The 21,479-nt window shown below is 37.7% G+C and overlaps 1 protein-coding gene across 4 annotated transcripts in view; it reads right to left on the bottom strand.

The window, feature by feature from the left end:
- The window catches only part of LOC149739314 (sodium channel protein type 9 subunit alpha-like), a 53,891-nt gene that overhangs the window by 7,425 nt on the left and 24,987 nt on the right, over positions 1–21,479 (bottom strand). For all 4 annotated transcript variants that reach the window (XM_089873944.1, XM_089873945.1, XM_089873946.1 and 1 more), the window contains 30 exons: positions 21,233–21,444; positions 19,843–19,971; positions 19,092–19,204; positions 16,536–17,526; positions 15,964–16,108; positions 15,558–15,701; positions 15,293–15,331; positions 14,424–14,638; positions 13,961–14,086; positions 13,179–13,609; positions 12,770–12,861; positions 11,962–12,316; positions 11,481–11,638; positions 11,069–11,141; positions 10,325–10,461; positions 9,809–9,958; positions 9,120–9,293; positions 8,545–8,730; positions 7,547–7,714; positions 7,051–7,206; positions 6,493–6,670; positions 5,686–6,194; positions 5,113–5,187; positions 4,440–4,589; positions 3,737–3,910; positions 2,880–3,002; positions 2,054–2,136; positions 1,349–1,594; positions 878–959; positions 357–558 (listed from right to left, as the gene is read on the bottom strand). In XM_089873944.1, the coding sequence (XP_089730070.1) occupies positions 357–558; positions 878–959; positions 1,349–1,594; positions 2,054–2,136; positions 2,880–3,002; positions 3,737–3,910; positions 4,440–4,589; positions 5,113–5,187; positions 5,686–6,194; positions 6,493–6,670; positions 7,051–7,206; positions 7,547–7,714; positions 8,545–8,730; positions 9,120–9,293; positions 9,809–9,958; positions 10,325–10,461; positions 11,069–11,141; positions 11,481–11,638; positions 11,962–12,316; positions 12,770–12,861; positions 13,179–13,609; positions 13,961–14,086; positions 14,424–14,638; positions 15,293–15,331; positions 15,558–15,701; positions 15,964–16,108; positions 16,536–17,526; positions 19,092–19,204; positions 19,843–19,971; positions 21,233–21,444 (6,016 nt within the window). The remainder of the gene's footprint in view (positions 1–356; positions 559–877; positions 960–1,348; positions 1,595–2,053; positions 2,137–2,879; positions 3,003–3,736; positions 3,911–4,439; positions 4,590–5,112; positions 5,188–5,685; positions 6,195–6,492; positions 6,671–7,050; positions 7,207–7,546; positions 7,715–8,544; positions 8,731–9,119; positions 9,294–9,808; positions 9,959–10,324; positions 10,462–11,068; positions 11,142–11,480; positions 11,639–11,961; positions 12,317–12,769; positions 12,862–13,178; positions 13,610–13,960; positions 14,087–14,423; positions 14,639–15,292; positions 15,332–15,557; positions 15,702–15,963; positions 16,109–16,535; positions 17,527–19,091; positions 19,205–19,842; positions 19,972–21,232; positions 21,445–21,479) is intronic.

The raw sequence follows: 21,479 nt of genomic DNA, 5'->3' as shown, positions 1-21,479 counted from the left end.
GATTGTTGTGGTATTAGGGGCTAATCATGGTTTAAATCTCAGGTAAAATAAAATAATCACCCACAAAGTAACATACATGGGAACTCGTAAGTGGGCACGAGGTGTTAAACCCGTGTTATAACAACTGTCGTTTCCGCCATGCGATGATAAATAAGTTACATTCATTTATTAATAAGAACAATATTTTACAAACTTAATATCATGTTAAAGTAACTGGAAACCTTTAGTTTTAACTTTAGCTTTAATTATTATGACGGTAATAGGCTAACTCTGGCTTAAATCTCAGGTCCTATAAAATATCACGCTGCGGGACCTCACTAATGCAGAATAAAGTAAAATAAGACTAACAAACTTACCTTTAGTCTTAATCTTCTGTTGGTTGAAGTTATCAATGATCACACCAATGAATAAATTGAGTGAGAAAAATGCTCCGAATATTATGAAGACGCAGAAGTAAAGATAATTGTAAAAGGAATTCTCGTAACGAGGTTGCGACTCGATGCCTGTGATGTCGATTGCCGAACCCATGATCTCAATCCAACCAGTGAAGGTGGCAATCTGGAAAAAGAAGAAAATTAAAATGATAAATTTGTGGTGAAAAAGTGAATTTGTGAAAAAAGTAAATTTGTAAAAAAGTAAATTTGTGAAAAAATAAATTTGTGAAAAAGTAATATGGTGATGGAAAAAGTAAATTCTTTATTGGAATAAGTGGTCCAAACTGTTTATAAAGTTGAATTCAAGTGTTGTCCTGGCATGAGGAGGTAACGACAGTCGTTATAACACAGGTTTCATACACCTTGTGCCCGCTTACAAGTTACCACGTATGTAACTTGGGCGATTGTTTACCACATAATACAAACAACAACATAAACCCAACCTGCAGCAGCGCAAGCAATCCACGGGGGGCGCTGTCAAAGTTGACGCTTGGTATCTGCCAGTTGATTAAGGTGGTGTTCATCCTTATGGGGGGAAGGTTGGAAAATAAATCGTTGTTTATCTCTTTGAATACAAAGACCAAATAGATAGAGCATGGAAGAGAAAAACATTAACACCAAATCAACAGTCATTAAAAATACTCTGTTTTTATACATTGTATGGCTGTCAATTTAAACAAATCATTAAGTCCACTGGGCTGAAGAAATTGCAGTTAAATGTCTTGCTAAACATTGTCGAACCAACATATGGCGGCACGACAACAATTTTTTGTTGACACCATGGGTTTATAAAGTAAGCATTGCAAACCAGTTACATATCAGTGTTTTTTGTTCTGTACGTATGTGCTTTTATTACTAATAAATATCCCTATATCTTTACAATACTATGAGTTAAACATTGTCACATTACTTACATATTAGCGCAGAGTTCGCATTCCGTTCTATTGCGGATAATCGGTAACACCAGATCGGATGAAATATCTCGCGATGTTATAATTCCTCTGAGGTAGTCGAACAACAGGGTATTGTTAACCAAGCATTTGTCATAGATCGTATTGTTTCCAACAATATCTTCTGGTCTTGGATTGGGCATGATGTCACCGGTCATTAGAGAAACACATCGGCCGAATCGACCTCCAAAGATATTTACCCCGAGAATACTAGAAGATAAAATATAATTTTACTTTGCTTTGCATTTTTGGTTACAGTAATGGGTTACAGCAAAAAAAAATAAACAGAAGGAATGGAAACTGTTGCAGTAATTAGAAATATGCATTTTAAGTAAAAATGAACAAAATGGTCAAAGGAACAAATCCAAAGATATTCACGGCGAGAACACTGGGAGATAAAATGCATAATTTTACTTGTTTTTTTTGTTATTGTAATAAAGGTGAAAAAATAAAATTAAAATAGAAAATTTGGGACGTAACAATAATATTACTGTCGATATAATATGCTTCACATTTTGGACAACTTGGTAAAGACTTGATCGGATGTGGAATATTATCCCAAAGTAAACAACTTTTATGTATTTATTTGATTACATTCAAAATATGAGCGTAAACTAAAGTTACTGTTAAACCATTATGACGGTGTATATCAATTTGTTTGAGTTTTACCTGAAAATGAGCCAGAATATCATGCATATAAAGAACACGTGGGTTATAGAAGGCACGGCTCTTATCAACGCATCCACCACTATCTGTGTAAATATTTATGGAATTAGGAAACTAACAAATATATATGTGTGTGTTTATGATTGAGTAGTCTTTTCTTTTCTATATGGGTGAGGTCCTACAGTGAGGCACGCAATGGAACCTGGGATTTAGACCAGAGTTGGCCCATTACCCCAACATTGTATATGCACATTCTATTCTATATGGGTGAGGTCCTACAGTGAGGCATGCCGGGGGACCTGAGATTTAGACCACAGTTGGCTCATTTGCCCAACATTGTATATGCACATTCTATTCTATATGGGTGAGGTCCTACAGTGAGGCATGCCATGGGACCTGAGATTTAGACCAGAGTTGGTCCATTACCCTAACATTGTATATGCACATTCTGTTCTAAATGGGTGAGGTCCTACAGTGAGGCACACCATGGGACCTGGGATTTAAACCAGAGTTGGCCCTTTACCCCAACATTGTATATGCACATTCTATTCTATATGGGTGAGGTCCTACAGTGAGGCATGCCATGGGACCTGGGATTTAGGTTAGAGTTGTCACATTATTCTGACACAAAAGATGCTACAACCCATTAGTGACCCCTGGGTTGGAGCTACTACTGTTAAGTGTATTGCCAAAACACACATACGCCTATTGGTATCAGTATCGAGCATTGAACCCGGTACCCTTTGGTTACAATGCAAGCGCTTAACCACCGAGCCAACAACGGGAGATTAAAGTTTAAACAATCACACTAAAAAATAATTATTGTTACCTTCATGCCTTGGAACCGTGAAAGTGCACGTAGGGGCCGCAGTGCACGAAATGTTCTTAATGCACGAAGTGCACTGAAGTCTGCACGTTGGTTTGATGCCATGAAAATGTTCACCAGGGAAACCTGAAAGCCATAAAATATTTATAGATTTGAATATACTGTGGTAGTGAATAAGTAGAAATGCTGTAGGAGTTCTGTAAAAAAAATTAAATAACACTATTACATTTATATATATATTCTGTTCTACGTGGGTGAGGTCATACAGCATGGCATACTATGGGACCTGAGATATAGGTAAGATTCAGACCATTACTCTGACAGTGACACCCAGGGTGTTTTTGAGTAGTTATACTACATGTGTTTTGTTTCCTACACCTCTCGCCGCTGATAAGTAACCAAATAAGTTGTGGGTGATTATTTTTTCAAACATTTTTTATTCTAGTTAAAGTAATTGCAAGAAACAAACTGAGAAACAAATTAACACTGGGAAAGCAAATAAGAACAATTTAGACGACACTATAAATAAACTAATTCTTATCAAGACTTTGGTGACAGTAATAAAGTGAAAAAGTGTAAAATGTATAAAATGAGAGTCAAAACTGCTTTCTTTTATTTAAAAGAATAGTAGAAATCTTATAACTAAAACAATAGTAGAAATCTTATAACTAAAACAATAGTAGAAATCTTATAACTAAAACAATAGTAGAAATCTTATAACTAAAACAATAGTAGAAATCTTATAACTAAAACAATAGTAGAAATCTTATGATTAAAGTAATTCTTACCAGAATTAGGTAAATAGTTAAAAATAGAGGGTAAATAAGAACAATTCAGGTAACAATGTGAAAAATACTTACCAGAACTATAAAGAAGTCCAAGCAACACCAAGGATTAGTGAAATAAGAACGAAGTCCTTTTCCAATCCATTTCATGAGCATTTCAACCGTGAAAAATATGCAGCAAAATATATCGATTATGTGAACCACCTTTTTCATGGCTGGCCTTTTGTCAATATGGATGTCTTCCATTGCCTAAGAAAGTACAAGAAATAATAAAAACTGTTATTTCTATCTTTGATCATAGTCGAGAAGCTTAAAATGGTTAAAAAAGCAAAAACATAACAATTTTTAAAACTTGTTATAATTGAATAAAATACAAGCCCTTTTTTTTTAATTTTACTGAATGCAAAAACTATATTTCTTAATTCATAAACATCCTAACAATTGGATGTATTTTTGCTAAATTGGAGGTTAAAATTGGACAAGATATATAAAACATGGGAAAAGCTACATAAAACACAGATGTTCTGGTCGGTTTTAATAAAAAGATTGCAAGGATTACTTTGTAGGAAACGTTTACTTTTATTTTAAATGTTTCGAAAAAACTAATAAAGCTAATATTAGTGCATTATTTTAAAGTTTAATAAAATCTGTAAAAAATAAAATACCAAGATTTCTTGTCAGTTTTAATACAAACATAACAGCCCAGAAACACAGTTTTCTTAAACTACAAATAATTTGGTTTAAAAATTAAAATCATCAAAATATTAAAGACAGTCACCAGAGTCACAGTACTGAGTAGAATGCAGAAAATGACGATATTTTCAAAATATCGATGAATAATTATCTTGTGCATAAACTCCCGCATTTCAAACCATGGACCGCTCAGAGGTTCGCTTGTCCAGCATGAAAAGCAGGGCTGGAGTTTACTCTGGAATTTTAAAAAGGGAAAAGTTGGTGAGTTTATTGTATGTTGGTTTAACCAGTCAATAAACCCTTCTCAAAAATAAAAAAAAACGCAAAAAAAGGCTTTTAACCTGCTGTCTATACAAACAAGCAGAGCCAAAGTATATTGCATTCACCACATTAATCAATGAAGTTCCCTATGTTTGACAACTATGAGTGTAACTGTGTTTTATCAATGTCACTCCAGATTTTACCCTGCTGTTAGGCGTCTATACAAACAAGCAGAGCTAAAGTATATTGCATTCACCACATTAATCTATGAGGTTCCCTATGTTTGACAACTATGAGTGTAACTGTATTTTAACAATGTCACCTCAGATTTTACCCTGCTGTTAGGTGTCTATACAAACAAGCAGAGCCAAAGTATATTGTATTCACCACATTAATCAATGAGGTTCCCTATTTTTGACAACTATGAGTGTAACTGTATTTAATTCCTCCCCAGCATCTACTAATCAAATATGTAGCATATGGAAAGTTTTAATTACCTTTTCATTTTCAGTTTCATTTACTTCATTCTCTTCTTCCACTGATTCAGTTTTATCTCCATCTTGAACTTGGTTCTACAGGTTGAAATAAATGTATGATTCATAAGATAAAGGAATGTAACTTGTTTATCCTCTCATGACCGGGTAACTACAGTTGTGCAAACTTGTAGAATAAAAGCGCAGATAAGACTGAGTTCTATTCTATATGGGTGAGGTCCTACAGTGATGCATGCCATGGGACCTGAGATTTAGGCCAGAGTTGGCCCATTACCCCAACATTGTATATGCACATTCTATTCTATATGAGTAAGGTCCCACAGTGAGGCACGCCATGGAACCTGAGATTTAGACCAGAGTTGGCCCAAAACAAGTCATTTATATATTATTTACAAGGTTTTGCATTGCCAGAATACCAAACCGTCTCCTAACACGTTTTTATAAGTTTTTAACTATAAGCGTGTTTTAACAACTGTTGTTTTGTCGCTATGTCCTGTCTTTTTCGTTTAAAATATTTCCAAATCTTTGCTACCGTAATTGAGGAGACAAATTAAGTTATTACATTAATAAACTTACATGATTTTTATTTGTTAATTTATCCTCCCTTCCATTTTCTTTTATCCCTTCGCCCCCTGATCCTTCACCCACACTGCTTCGGATCCCTCTGTACCGGTCTCTAGCGCTTACGGAAGCTTTTCTTCGACGGTGGGAGCTTGAAGTTGGAGATAGAGGGATAGAACTCGACTCCGAGGCGCGCGACGTCATTGAGTTACGACGCCGAGAAACCCTGGATGAGCACCGGCCTTCAGGGGTCACGCTACGACTCCGTTTCTCTTTACAAGTCTCTTTGTTTGGGTTGTTGAGTAAATCATTAGATTCTTGCACAATGGCGCACACACTGTCGTTACGGCTCTTGCTGTTGTGGTTCGGTTCCTTTAAAGATCCGTTGCGTGATAGAACCGATACTTCAGTGTTATCATTGCATGGCTCGTGGTTGGTTTTGTGGTTAGTTCCACTTTGTTTATCATGGCTAGCATTTCCATTGGTATGCGGTTTGGGTGATTGTAACATTGGGTCAGTTTCATCTGAAAATAGGTAAAGGTTTTTTGATTAAAGAGTGCAACTTATTTGTCATCGCATCGCATGGAAATGACAGTCGTTATAACACGGTTGTACTGTTTCATACACTTCATGTCCGCTTAAGAGTTACCATGTATATAATTTCGCAGCAAATTTTTCTGGATTTACCTGCGTATTAATTCCAAAAACGAAGGTAACAAGCACTATCTTTACGCGGCAGCAATAATATATTAAATTTTCTACCCCCCAGGTTACACAAACATACAAGTTACATTATAAACAAATTGCAATGAATGTAGTTACCTGCGCATGCATCACCATTTGAATCCTTGTCTTCAGTGATCGCAGTAAACGTTGTCATCTCCGTATTAGTTATAACATTACATTCGCTACTCTGCGACATCGTCTTCTTTACCTCCATCTTCATTGGGTTTTTGGGCGTGTTCCTTACCCCAAGTTTAACCATTTGACAACAGAATGTCTATAGAAGGTAAAGGGGGTTATGAATATTTAAAACAATTTCTCAATTGAATGGGTAAATGTAACTTTCTTTTTCCTCATGTGGCCGGAAAACGACAGCCATTATAACACGGTGTTCTGTTTCATTCACCTCGTGCCAGCTTGCCAGTTACCATGTATGTAACTTATTTATCTTCGCATGGCGGGGCAACAGCAGTAGTTATAACACGAGTTACCACGTATGTAACTTTGTTTGTAAATTTTATTTAGTTTTCATGTCTGGCTGTTAATTTAGACAAACCATTAGTGACGACTGCGCTGAAGCAATTACTGTTAAGTATCTCGCTTAAAGTCCTCCCCCCCATATACACCACTAAAAACAAAAAGGTTTAGACTTCTTACATTAAAAGGTATAGTTTGTATTCTGCTTCTTTGCTTTCGTGCCCAAGCCACAAACTGTCGGAACGCTTCAGAAATGCTGCTGTTTTCGCTGGTGGTTTGCTGTAAAACGTCTCCACTGAACGAGTTGAGAAGCAAAGCAAGGAAAAGGTTGAGAATCTGACAATGAAATAGAACTTTAAATATTCCTGTCTTTTAAAGTATTTTTATGCTGGAGCGAGTAAATGTAGTAAAGATAGCTTTACACCCTAGTTTTTAATGGTAGACTAAGCAATCAATTTTAGAGTAATTCCTTGATTACAGCTATAGTAAAAAAAACAATAAGACTATTCAATAAATAAGCTACACTGATTCTTTTAACCCCAAAGAAAGCAGTATGGGTTAGAGTAATGGGCAAAATCTGGACTAAATTCCAGGCAAGCAACCACCTCACCCATATAGAATAAAACACATTAATTTATTTGTATTTGCATGCAAGAATAAACAAGTTATAACTTACCACCAAGTTCCCAATGATATACACAAGTATAAACAGAGGGATACAAATACCAGGAGGGGCAACATTGAGGCAAGTAAACATATTTTCAACCCATTCTCCACATTGTATACGGAACACCACCATGAATGAATGAGGAAAATCAATGAAATTCCACCTTGGTAGTTTACCCTGGAAATAAAACAACACCTTGTGTCAAATGACATGATAGGTAAATACAGCTTTACAGAGTAATGGGTCAACCCTGCCCCCAAACCTGGTAGTTTACGCTGAGAAATAAAACACAAAGTTGTGAAGTAAGTTCTAAATACCCACAGCTTTGTTCTATTCTATACTATTCTTAGTGGGTGAGGCCCTGCGGTGTGACACGCCATGAATCCTAAGATTTAGGTAAAAATTAACCCATTACCCCAACACAAAGTAGTTTTATATAATAATTGGACAACTGTGCTCTTAGATCTCAGGTTTGTTTGATAGAATACAAACACAGCTTTAGGAATAAAATCGCATACTATTCCTTGGGCAAGACACTTAAATTCTATTACCAGTGGTTCCTAATGGGTTGCTCAGATTGTCAGTCACACCAAAAAAATCCAACCAGAAAGTTATATACTCGGTAACTCGTGAACAGGCACGAGGTGTGTGAAACAGAATACCCGTGTTATAACGACTGTCGACTGTCATTGCCCCGCCATGCGAGAATAAATAAGTTACATACGTGGTAACTCGTGAACAGGCACGAGGTGTATGAAACAGAACACCCATGGTATAATGACTGTTGTGTCCCACAGAAATATATAAGTTACATTCATTCATCTATAAAAACACCCATATTATAAAGACAAGTCGTTCTCACCAATCACATTGTGTTAAAAGGTTTGTGGTATCCAAGCTAACAGAACATAATACAACTGTCATTGTATGTAGGTTAAAAAGGTACATTCATTCGTTCAATACACAAACAAATTGCTAGCGAAACATTAAAGGTAATTCCCACCAACCTGATTGTGTTCTAAGTAATGGGAGATGTAAGATTCCCTGAGTAACTGCATCCCTACCACAGCAAAGATGAAAAGAACAAGAAACAAGACAAGAGTCAGGTGCCAAAGTTGACCCAAAGTTTTACCGATTATCCTCAACAGTTTGTTCAAGGTTGGCCACTGTTTAGCAAGCTTCAGTATTCGCATCTAAGGAAAAAACAGAAGACTACAAGTGAAACTAAAAAAACTTTTAAAATTAAATCCTCGAAAAATCACCTACAAAGTTACATACTTGATGACTGGTAAGCAAGCAAGAGGCCTACGGAGCGGAACACCCGTGTTACAACAACTGTCAATGCCCCGCTTCGTAAGGATAAATAAGTTACATACGTGGTAACTCGTAAGCCAGCACGAGGTGTATGAAACGGAACACCTGTGTTATAACGACTGTAGTTGCCCCGCCATGCGAGAAGAAATAAGTTACATTCATGGTAACTCGTAAGCGAGCGCGAGGTGTATAAAACAGAACACTTGTGTTATAACGACTGTCAATGCCCGCCACGTGAGGATAAATAAGTTACATTCAATCAACTTACTAATCGAAACGCTCTGAACACTGAGAGACCTTGAGTTGAGTTAAGTAAAAGTTCAAGCAAACTGAAAAGCACGACGACTGCATCGAACACATTCCATCTCTCATTGAAATAAGTGTACGGACTTAACCCTATGATCTTCATTAGCATCTCTACAGTGAAGACAATCGTGAAAAACTGTGGAAAACATTTATTGTTAGCAACATGGTAGCAACATAGTTTCATAGTTTTAATGTTTCTGCTTCTTTAATAATTTACATTTGCAATTTACATTGAAACTTTCATAGTTTAATGTTTATGCTACTTTTAAAATATACATTTTCTAGGTTTAGCGTATATAATGCACAAACTTGAATTAATGCATAAACACAAACACTATTTTTAGAAAATCCTTATCTTACACCTTCACAAAACACAAAACAAACTAGTTAACTTTACCCCAAAAACAAACCAAAAACAAAAAAAATTTTAACATAACATAATTTTTCTAATCTTTCTAAACAAAAAGAAGAAAATCAACAACAAAACAGCAGTCATTAAAACACACTATGGATAAAAAGTGGGAAAGAATGTCAACTTTGTAGAATTTGCCACTTATGTATAGTGCTTACACTAGTAGTAGCTTCCCGCATTAAAAAGCTAAGTACCCAAATTTTATCTTTTTAAATAAATACCGAGGAATAAAATCTCACCACGTTAGCGTTGTCCAAGATCTTGGCGAACCAAGCCTCCATCGGGTGTTGCTCCAATGACATGAACAAAGTATTTAGGGCGATGCATAAAGTTATAAGGAGGTCAGTGAACGGGTTGAGCACGATTCGGCGAACTTTACGCTGGATTTTCTAAACAATAAAATACGGTTTAGCAAGTTAATATTTTAGTTATATTGTATATACATTATAAATTTACCAATTTTTTAATGACATACACATAAAATTTGTATATACACATAAAATTTAGGCCAGAGTTGCCCCATTACCCCAACAGCCAGGGTGCTACCATCTAGACCTAACTGAGGCAATTTATAGACACCTAATAATAGAGATTCTATTCTATTAAGGTGAGGAATGAAACTTAGAATATCAGCCTATTGCTTTCTTATTATTTAAAATGGCTTTTGATTTTTTTTAAAATTGTTAACACACTATGACATCACATGCAAAACATAAACACACACTATGACATCACACCCACTATTGATGACTCACCGACCACCCAGCAGGGCAACACCTCCATTTGCAGAACAAATTCACAAACGCCCTCGAAAACTTCTGGTAACGATCCGTCATCTTTTTGTTCTTTAGCTTCCACCTGGCTCGTCTTGATGTCGGGGAGATGTCGGAAACTAAGGTAAATAAAGGTCGTTTAAACTGTTGGCTTGAACAACTTAAAGTTAAATAAATATAATTCATTTGTTTGAACTGTTACTGCAAGGTATCGTAATCTAAGATGGTTTTTCTCACCATTTATTGCAACTTTAAACTGTTGGCTTGAACAACTTAAAGTTAAATAAAAGTAGTTTATTAAACAGTTTGGTGGCAGGCATAATTGTATCTATCTCTCTAAACACAAAAGTCAAATTATTTACAGCAAGAATGAGAAATAATTACCAGAAGAGCTTTTTTTAAACGTAATAAATCAAAATTAAAATTTATTAGAAATCGAACAAAAGGGAATAAGAAACCAAATGACCGTTTTTATAAGAGATAAAAATTAAACAAATGAAAGATGCTTCAAGTAAATCTAGTTGGGAAAAGTAAAGGTGGCTGTACACAGTATCCGGAATTCGTCCATTTTGTCTGTTTTGTTCGGATTTCGCTGCTGCATGCAAAACTCGGTAATGGGTTTGCATGCGACTTTGCAAGCGAATTCGCATGACGGATACTGTGTACAGCCACCTTTACTAAGCACAAAATATACTTTAGATAAACAGTGGTAAGATTGTGTATTACATTGGTCAGTCAGCATCGCACTCCTCTCATCCAGTTTCTCTTCAAGTTGGACAACGTCATAGTTCTCCTGATACTGGGAAAAAGTAAAAAATAATAATCATAATATACTAAGGGTCTCTGAATTGTCAGCCATATATAACAAACAAATACACGAAATAAAAACACCCACAAAGTTACATACATGGTAACTTGTAAGCGGGCATGAGGTGTATGAAACAGAACACCAGTGTTACAACAACTGTCGTTGTAAATAACTAAACGTGTGTCTTCATGACACACATCGCTCAATTATACACCTCATGCCCAGAGTTGAGTTTTCATTAGGATAACTGAGTTACATTCATTCATTCATACATACCAGACACCTTACAGGGAAATCATATACATTAACAAGTTACATTCATTTACCGACCTCATAGTATTTTCCATCCTCAGATATCACAGCAATCGTTTGATCCTCATCGATATTGATATCATCAGCAGCAGGATCACCAGTTGTTTTGACAGGCGATGGATTGACAGGTGATAGCAGGTTGTTGTTGGTTTGGAAATACTCAGCTGGCCCCATTCCTATAATTGTGGATGATAATATTAACTTTAGTTTAATTCCCGGTATGATGGGGTAATGGGCCAACCCACAAAGTTACATACAATGTAACTCGTATGTTATAACAACTGTCGCTTTCCGGTCATGCAAGGATAAATAAGTTTTATTGATTCAACTTTGGCCCAAATCTCATGTTTCATGATATGAAGTGCCACAAATAGATATATAGAATAATATAAAGGGATTCCTTGACCCAGTATGTTTTAGACCAGAAGCAAGCAATAAAACCTTTGTGCCACAGTGCTGAATTAATTAATTAATTTAAAATCTAAAAAACTTGATTTACCGAATTTATTTTCCATCAAATAGCAATCGTAGTCGTCCTCAATTCCAACATGGCTTCCTTTATTGGTTTTACTCCCGTTCACACAACTGCCGTTGCCGTCTTTTCTGAGTTCGTTCCTAAGAAACATCGGCGGTGTATTGCAACCCTTCATCGTCTTTAGGCGGTTTGCATGGGTGTTAGTTGGAGCAGGGAATAGAGAGTTAGGGCTCTGTTTCTTGGTGTGTATAACATGGTGTTGGTGGGATAGCAAAGTTTCATTTGGTTTCTGGTTTTCAGTGTCTTTGTTGGTGGTAGGAGATCGTACGGGAAGTTTTCTGCCGATGTTTTCGTCTTGTGCAATTTCCACTTCTACAACCTGTGTAAGTTATGGTTAGAAAATATTTTGATATGCACATGATATTCTATATGAGTGAGCTACGCCAGGCATGCCAAAAATACAAGTTATACAAAACACAAATGTAATCTGTGCTTGCAGTTTGAATAAAGCTTAACATTAAATAAGATTTTCATCGAATTGCCGTAAAACAGTGGTTAGAGCGTTTGTCTCTAAACCAGGAAATATAGGCCAACACTTAACCACAAAGTTACATGGTAACTTGTAAGCGGGCACAAGGTGTATGAAACATAACACCCGTGTTGTAACAAATGTTGTTGCCCCGCCACGCGAGGATAAATAAGTTACATTCATTTATACACCTCGTGTCACTCAGTTCCTTCATTCAATGAAAACAGAGAGCCACCGGTTCAGTTTCAATAAAAGTTTACATAATATTACATATATATATATATTACTCCCATTCATTTCTACCTGTTCACTTTCATTATCTCCCCACATGGAGGATGAATCACTTAACCTTCTGAACGAGAATTCTGTAGAACTAAACTTGGAGTTACAGCAACCTAAAAAAACAATAAATTAGATCAATTCATGTTTAATGCAAAAACACACTAATAGCACATCCCCTTAACCTGTACATTTTTTTTTTTTTAATTTTTACTTCTTTGTTATTTTACTAGACATGAGTTTTTGTCTAAAGCATTGCATTTTATGTTTATTACAAAATAACATACAATTGGTACATGCTCCTAACTGATACTTTTCAAAAAAATATTTTTTACTTTGATTTTTGTTTTTAAATATATATATATCAGTATTACGTAATATAATAAACAATATATTAAATAAAAGTTATAAACAAAGTTATAATGCAATTCACCTGGGTTAAAACATGGCTTTTTCTCTGTATTGTTCTGCTCTGAACAATCATTGCACACTTCATTACAAGATGATGTTTCACTCGATAACGACGACATACGGCCTCTGCGTAATGCTTCGTTTACTGAAAGAAAGTTTGCATTTTTTTCATGATGATTCTCCTGCTTATTCTTTAACATGCGATGGCCACTTTCTGCCTCAGATTCAATCTCAGTCACAATTAACCGAATCGAAGGTTTGTCCTCATGTTTGTCCTTTTTATTTTCCTCCAAAGATTTTAGGTTCACCGGCGATTTTCTTCGGTATCTCCGCCGCCTACTTTTACTGAGAGAGCGTCGTCGCTTCGGTCGTTGCATGTCTCCATGTTGGTACATTGAACTGTCATCGGAGCAAGTACAAGTGTCAGAACTCTGCACGCCATGGGAACGAACACTGAGAAGAAAAGAAGTTAAATGCGTGTAAAAAAAATTATCCGATACTAAACCGAAGGATACCGGGTTCAATGCTCAATGCTGTTACTATTAAAGGCCCATGAGCAAGGAAAAATCTTGGAGGAAATTGCTCCAGTGGTTGCCAATGTGTTATAGCACCTAGAATAAGGGGTAATGGGAACTCTGGTCTAAACCCCAGGTCCCATGGCGTGCCTCGCTGTAGGACCTCACCCATATAGCATAGAATGTGCATATACAATGTTGGAATATTGGGCCAACTCTGGTCTAAATCCCAGGTCCCATTACATGATGCTGTAGGACCTCACCTATATAGAATAGAAAGTTATAACACCTGTATCGCAACGATGAGCTTCGTTGTGATCTCTTGTGCAGAGTGGTCGGTTGATTACTTGGCTCATCATCTCCACTAGGTTGGTGGAGGGTGGTTCTTGATGACAATTGTGAACGAAGTCGCATTCTGGATGGAACATGATTTTAAACTGTGTTTGTGGTTGTTATATCAATACCTGGTGCCATGGCACAGTGGTTGGAATGTTTGTTTAAAGACCAAATAGTAAAGGTTTAAGACTTAGTGTTGCTACTATTATGGTATGTTTGCCCTTAAGCCTTGGGCACGACAGTTAGTAGTAATTGCTTTAACCCAGTGGTCACTGATTAGTTGGAGAGTAGCATCGATTCTAAAATCTTCTTTTACTTTGGATGCGAGCCCTCTAACTACCAAGGCAGTGCTACTACAATATACACATGCAGCTTATTATATAAAACAATCCATAAAAAGCCAGTCTCCTACATACCTTCGTCTCTTCCTACGACACGACTCTTTATAACCAAACGGCGACGGTGAAAATGTTGCGCTCGAATTCCCGTCGTTGGAAAACTGTCGAGGTTCATGGCATGCCAGCGAAGTTGTAATTAGACCCATCTTCCAGCGGCCTGTTTCAACGTCTATCTCACTGTTAGGCACGTCGCTCTCACTCGCGCAATCATCACATTCGCTCAAATCATCTCCCTGTAAAGATCGCATTAATTTTTATCTGTGTTTGGGTGGTGTCTAATAGTAAAGCATGTCATGGAACCTGGGATTTTGGCTAGAGTTGTCCCATTACCCCAACGTTGTATATGCACATTCTATTCTATATAGGTGAGGTCCTACAGCGAGGCATGCCATGGGACCTGGGATTTAGGCCAGAGTTGGTCCATTACCCCAACATTGTATATGCACATTCTATTCTATATGGGTAAGGTCCTACAGTGAGGCATGCCATGGGACCTGGGATTTAAGCCAGAGTTGGCCCATTACCCCAACATTGTATATGCACATTCTATTCTATATGGGTGAGGTCTTACAGTGAGGCAAGCCATGGGACCTGAGATTTAGACCAGAGTTGACCCATTACCCTAACATTGTATATGCACGTTCTATTCTATATGGGTGAGGTTCTATAGTGAGGCACGCCATGGAACTTAAAATTGGGGCGTAACTTAGTTCATTACCGCCAAGATTAACTGGTGTACAGTTTGGTTTATTCATTTAGTAACAGCAACTATCTAATGCTCTTTTTGCTGAACTTTGTAAATCCAATTGATTTGAAGGACAAACAATACTAGGATGGAAATAGTGGACGAAAAAGCAATTTAACATAAACAAACAAAAACCACAAACCTCTTGTTCCCGTTTCTCTGCTTCACGTTCTTTTGCTTCCTGTGGAATTCACAAGTTTAGTTTATTCATATTACGTAGAATATGCTATTTACCAAGTGATAGAATACAAAATGCTGTTATTTGTCATTTCTATAACTTTTTATTTCCTGCCCAAGGACACATACACTCACTATGGTAGCAGCATCGAGCCTTGAACCGGAAACTATGGGCTAGAGGCCGGAAAACTTTACTTTGGTGTTGAATATACAGAACATCGTTTACTCACCAATTCTTCTTCTTCCACAACAGCCTGTTGTTCCTCATAAGCCATATATACAACAGCAAGGATAAGGTTGACCAAGTAATAAGAACCAAGAAGCACAACTACTATATAGAAGATGGCATATGTCTTTCCAATGGTGTGAAGTGTCTGAGAGTATGTACAGGTTGTATTAAGCAATTTCTTTACTGGTGCCTTTTATTTTTGTATTGGGACATCTCCTTCTATTCTATATGGTTGAATTCCTTGTAAAGGACTTGGGATTTATGATAGATTCCGCACATTACTTCAATACCAAGACTGATTTCCTACCGAATTAGTAATTATAGTAGTTACGTTTAGCGTCAAGATAACGTATGGGTTCTTCACTAGCACATAAACATATGTTAATATTAATTATTATATTTCTTACCAAGTAGTACAATCTGCTCCACGAATCAAGCGCAACAAGACGAAACGATGTAAGAAATGCGAGGAAGAAATGATCGAAACTCGTGTAACCATAATCGGGGTTCCCGCCGGCTTCGTAACATCCGTAGCCCAGTGGACACATATCACTAAACATGCTTATTGAGTAAGTTATTGAATAAATGTAACTTATTTATCCTCGCATGGCGGGCAACGATAGTCGTTATAACACGGGTGTTCTGTTTCATATACCTCGTGCCAGCTTACTAGTTACCATGTATAACTTATTTATCCTCAAATGGCGGGCAACGATAGTCGTTATAACACGGGTGTTCTGTTTCATACACCTCGTGCCAGCTTACTAGTTACCATGTATGTAACTTGTTCATCCTCGCATGGCGGAGCGGCGCTAGTCGAACACGAGTGTTCTGTTTCGTACACCCTGTGCTCGCCTAGAAGTTGTGCTACGCGCCATGTTTTAACGACTGTATTTTTGCACCTAATTCCATTATCCTCGTTATTTTATTATTATTACGTTCTCCGTTATCAAAAGGATAAACAAAATATATCACTTACTCGTTTCCAATAGCGCAGTAAATAGGTTCCGGCTTCGGTCTATTCGAAGACATGGGGAAATAGTAGAGTCCCGTCGTCGGCTCCGTCATGCAGTGGTTCTCAACGTCGTCTTTCCACTGCGTTAAATCCTTGGCTTTTGGGTCAGAGGAATAAAACAACAGCTCTGGTGAACTCTTGTTGTTTGGCGTTACGATCCGGAGAGATATTATCAGTTTCCTTGCATACCACTTGGGGACGCTACTGCAACCGTAGGCCATCCTTGAACCCCAGTGTTTCAAGTCCTTTGAAGCGTTGTGACTTGTATATGAGCCATTACCACCGTATTGTGACTCCCTAAGGCACGTTATGTCAGCAATGTCCATATGCACCATGGTATTGCAATAGGGTTCAATGCTTGTGTTATTATCCGTACTATTCGCGCAATCAAATGTACCGTTATTCAGGCTGGGTATATGTAAGCCCACCTTATACGCGAGAGACGACCAAGCTGATACATACATTGGCATCGTAAGCTGCGATACACAATGTTGTTCGGATTGGTTTACAGCTTTAGTTAGCGTGTTGTTGACCGTGGTCAGTATCCTTTCAATAAATATAACATCTTCATCGCACCACTGCGTACCATCGCATGGAGGTAAAAACTTGGTAAGATGGCAGGCTTTAGGATGTGGGTATAAAGGCGTTAAAGTTTGCACCGGTGTGGTATTGTAGTGCGAGCTGTCATTGTAACTCTCGTTGAAGTCTTGTTTTAAACATGCGCTGGCGAAATCAAACTCTTGTCTGAAGAAGTTCGCTTCTTTATCAAGTGCGTATAAAGCATCTGGCGCAAGGACTGGGGAGTTCGAGCTCAAAACACACTTCTGCCGCAAGGTGCCGTGAAAGAGCTGGTACCCGATCAGCGCGAACACTGAGACGCAGAACACTGTTAGGGCGACGGCGTCTTTCAGTGCGTGGATGGATCGAAGTAATGCTTTCACGATCCCCCGCAAACCTGCAAGACCACACGGGAAGTAATGGTAAATAACACCAGTGGTTTGCCAAAAAATATTCATTTAAAACTAATTATTGTAATCGACAATGATGGCACGTGAGGATTGAATGAAAGACGATTCATTGTAATAAAGCAACAATAGAAGCTTTTAGTAAGCAAGCCTGGTCCAAAGTTAGTTGTTCTGCGTGTTTAATAGCAGTTACGTTAAGTGTCCTTTCCAAGGATAATATTCGCACATATGTTCACAATGGTGGCAACGCCTCGAAAATTAATGAAGTAAGTTTTAAATTGTTCTCTGTTTGAGGTTGGAGCAGTCTTTCGTTCAAAGACTCGCCCAGGGACACATACGTCTATAAAGGTGACAGCTTAAGATTCGAATTCTGTTTCATACATCTCGTGTCCTCTTACAAGTTACCATGTATGTAACTTTGCATGTGATTACATTTTTTGGATTCTTCCATTTAAATTCTTGGCAACAGACAGGCGCGCTAACCACTTCGCCAAGGCGCCGGCCCGTAATGGTAGATAAGATAGGCCGAACGTTTAAATCGATGATTTGAATATGAAAGCGTGGGTTGGTTTAATTGTAGCTTGATGAGACATACCACCAATGCGTCATGGAATGTCCCGCAGGCCCGCAGCAGTAAAGATACATATATTATAAGGGGAGACATTAGATCGGCCGAGTTGGTCATTAATAAAACATAGGAACCGGCAAAGCAAATTGAGCGTGACATTAACGGACACGAGAAAATCACTGACTTTCCGAGACAGCTTGTATTTAAGCTTTTAGAAAGCAAAGTAAATTGATTACCTTTGCGTGCTGGATCGTGTTTTAAAATCCTGGTATTTTTTAACTAATTAAATCGCTTTGTTACGCTTCGGTGACAACGTGTTTCCACAAGACACGTTCATATACCAGTCAAAACGCAGAAAAATAACCCCTGTCGAAGGCTAACGGAGCGATTTGGTTGGTTATAAATAGGAATGACTTCGTTCCCGTCTGTATTGAAGATATTGTACGGACCCCTGCGTTTGGCTGTGTCATTGCGAAAAATGAAATAGAGTAATGAAGTAAGCTTTCTATGTTGAAAAAAAAGTAAGAAAAAGTTTGTTGAAAAGAAAAAAAAGTTTAAGCGCAGTCGTTTTTTTCAGTATTTTAAATACTGGTTATTAATACCATGTAGCGGTAATTATAAAAGTATTCTAACGAATATGTGTTTCTCGTTTCGGTCTATATATTTAAGTTCGGTGTATTCGTGTCGATATATATATAGTAGGATGGGGGAAGATGGGACACCTTTAGCACATGATATCCAAATATCCTGATCGTGTTTTAAACAATTAACAATGGTCTATGGGAGTCGTGAGGATACGGTTTTAGAATTCTTTAAATGTTCTTTGTTTACTACCAAATGGGACGAGAAAATAGAATGATAAGGCGTCCCATCTTCCCCCGACCTACTACTAAACACTGGCAACCGGTGCGTTGTATTTTAATATTACTATAGCGGTAATTATAATAGAGTAATCTAACGACTAAGTAACGAGAGATATTTGCTTACCGGGAACTACTGACATTGTCTTTAACGCCCGCAACACACGAAACGTCCTTAGAACCGCAATCTGCCCCAGCATTGTGGAGCGAACGATGGCTTTTAGGATTTCCGTGGCAAGCCTGAAAAGAAGGGGCGTAACTGGTGATCACTTGCGGGAAGTTGAAGCTGCTATTCCCGCGAAAAACAATATTTTCCCGATGGTATCGCGACTATTTTAAAGACTTTAGAACTAATATTTAATGGTATCACACATTATATGAATAAATATAGACATGTTGCTTCAAATATAAATAAATATATAATAATCATATATTTAGAAGAGAAAGGTCATGTGTGGGTATTCCTAAGTTACTACGTTTTTCTAACTGACGTGCCTGCCGTGGGACTTTACAAAACAAAATGCTTGTATTTTATACGATCGTAAACTAGTGATTTTTGGTGGGTTAATGAAAACAATGTGGCCCAAATTCCAGATTCATTCGCGTTCTTTGCGCTGAGTCTCGCCCAAATTTAATAGAATATAATAGTATAGGGAGGGGGATATGGGAGTAATGGGACACTTTGGGTACGTATAATATCCAAATATCCAGATCGGGTTTCAAACAATCAACAACGGTCTATGGAAGTCGTAAGGGTACAGTTTTATAATTCTTTGAAAGTTTCATGTTTACTACCATCAAATGGGCCGATAAAATAGAATGAAACAGGGAACCATCTTCTCCCACCCCACTGTACAATTAGAATAGATTGTACTTACGCTGATACGATGACAATAAAGTCGAGCCAATTCCAGGGGTCTCGTAGATATGAGAAACTATGAAGGACGAAACCTCTTGCCGTGATCTTAACTGTGGCCTCTGCTATGTAGATGGCGGTGAAAACGTATCTGTTGAGGTAATGTGGGAGTTAACGTATATAGTGAAGGAATGAATGCAACTTATTTATCCTCGCATGGTGGGGCAACGACAGTCATTGCAACACGAGTGTTCTGTTTCATACACCTCACTTACGAATTATTCCGTCCACTTACGAATTATCCTGTATGCAACCTTTTCATCCGCGCATGGCGGGGCAACGACAGTCGGTATAACACGGGTGTTTTGTTTCATACACCTTGTGCCCGTTTATTAGTTTAAACGCGTATGTAACTTTGTGGGTGATTATTTTCTGTACGGCTGACAATTTGAACAACTCATTAGTGACCACTGTGTTAAGGCAATAATTGCAATTTAAATGTATTGAGCAAGGACACAAATGCCCATGACAGTAGCAGCGACGAGCCTCGAATCCTGAAACTCTTTAAGTTACAGGGCTAACCAATTTGGCGATAAAGTAGCAACCATCAAGGTCAAAGATAAACGACAATGTTTTGACACAGAGAGGCCACTGTTTACGCTATTGTGAATTTTAAATGGAGCGCAAACCAAACATTTGCCTTTCTCAAATCGGATTAAATGGAATGTTATGAGAGCTATAAATCAATCGAACACGCAATTCTGGAGGCGTAAAAACATCTGTATCTGCTGTATTGGGTTTAGAAGCCACAAATGTAGTTTGACATTTTTTATTAAGTATACAGTAGGGTGGGGGAAGACGAGACACCTTTTACCTCTATTTACTCGCCCCGTTTAGTAGTAAACAAAGAACATTCAAGAAATTATAAAACTATATGCCCACAACTCCCATTGACCGTTGTTAATTGTTTAAAACACGATCAGGATATTTGGTTATTATGTGCTAAAGGTGTCTCATCTTCCCCCACCCTGCTATATATTATAACGTCTAACATGTTGTAACAACATTTTCCCTTCTCTCTATTGTTTTAATTAATTTATTGTACGTTATTTTTATTGTTTCTAAGATATTTTACACCAATGAGGTGCTTGGACTTAGGGTTTAGACCAAAGTTGGTTCATTACCCCAATACCCCAAAACAACCACCGTCTTACAATGGTATAAAAGTATATGTATATATACCAGTTGTCTATTCTATATTTACGCCAGAGTTGTCCTATTACCCAAGTTCCCAGAATTAGGAAGAGTTGGTTCATTACCCCCAGCACTCGAAGACCAATTACTGGCATAAGGTGTAAGCATAGCCCGAACATTCACAAAAAAAAACAGACTGCTTAAGTAATATAACTTACTCTAAGTAGTCGTCTACCCAATGCGGCGGGTTTTCCAGCACCATGCATGCGCAGTTAAACAGGATGACGAGCATTATGAAATTGGAAAACATCGGCTTAATGAAGAGGTTGATGGCGGCGTTACGGAGGCGACTTTCCTGGCCGAATAGAAAAAGGGACTCGGCCTTGCTGAAGCGGAAGATTGAACCTTGATCGTTCACAACAATGTAGGTCTGAAAATATGGCAATGATGGTGATTGATGTTTTG

This window comes from Ciona robusta, chromosome 3 (assembly GCF_009617815.1).
Source record: "Ciona robusta chromosome 3, ASM961781v2".
Classification (NCBI taxonomy): domain Eukaryota; kingdom Metazoa; phylum Chordata; class Ascidiacea; order Phlebobranchia; family Cionidae; genus Ciona; species Ciona robusta.
The sequence above is the reverse complement of the archived record's forward strand: the minus strand, read 5'-3'. Positions and strand labels throughout refer to the sequence as shown.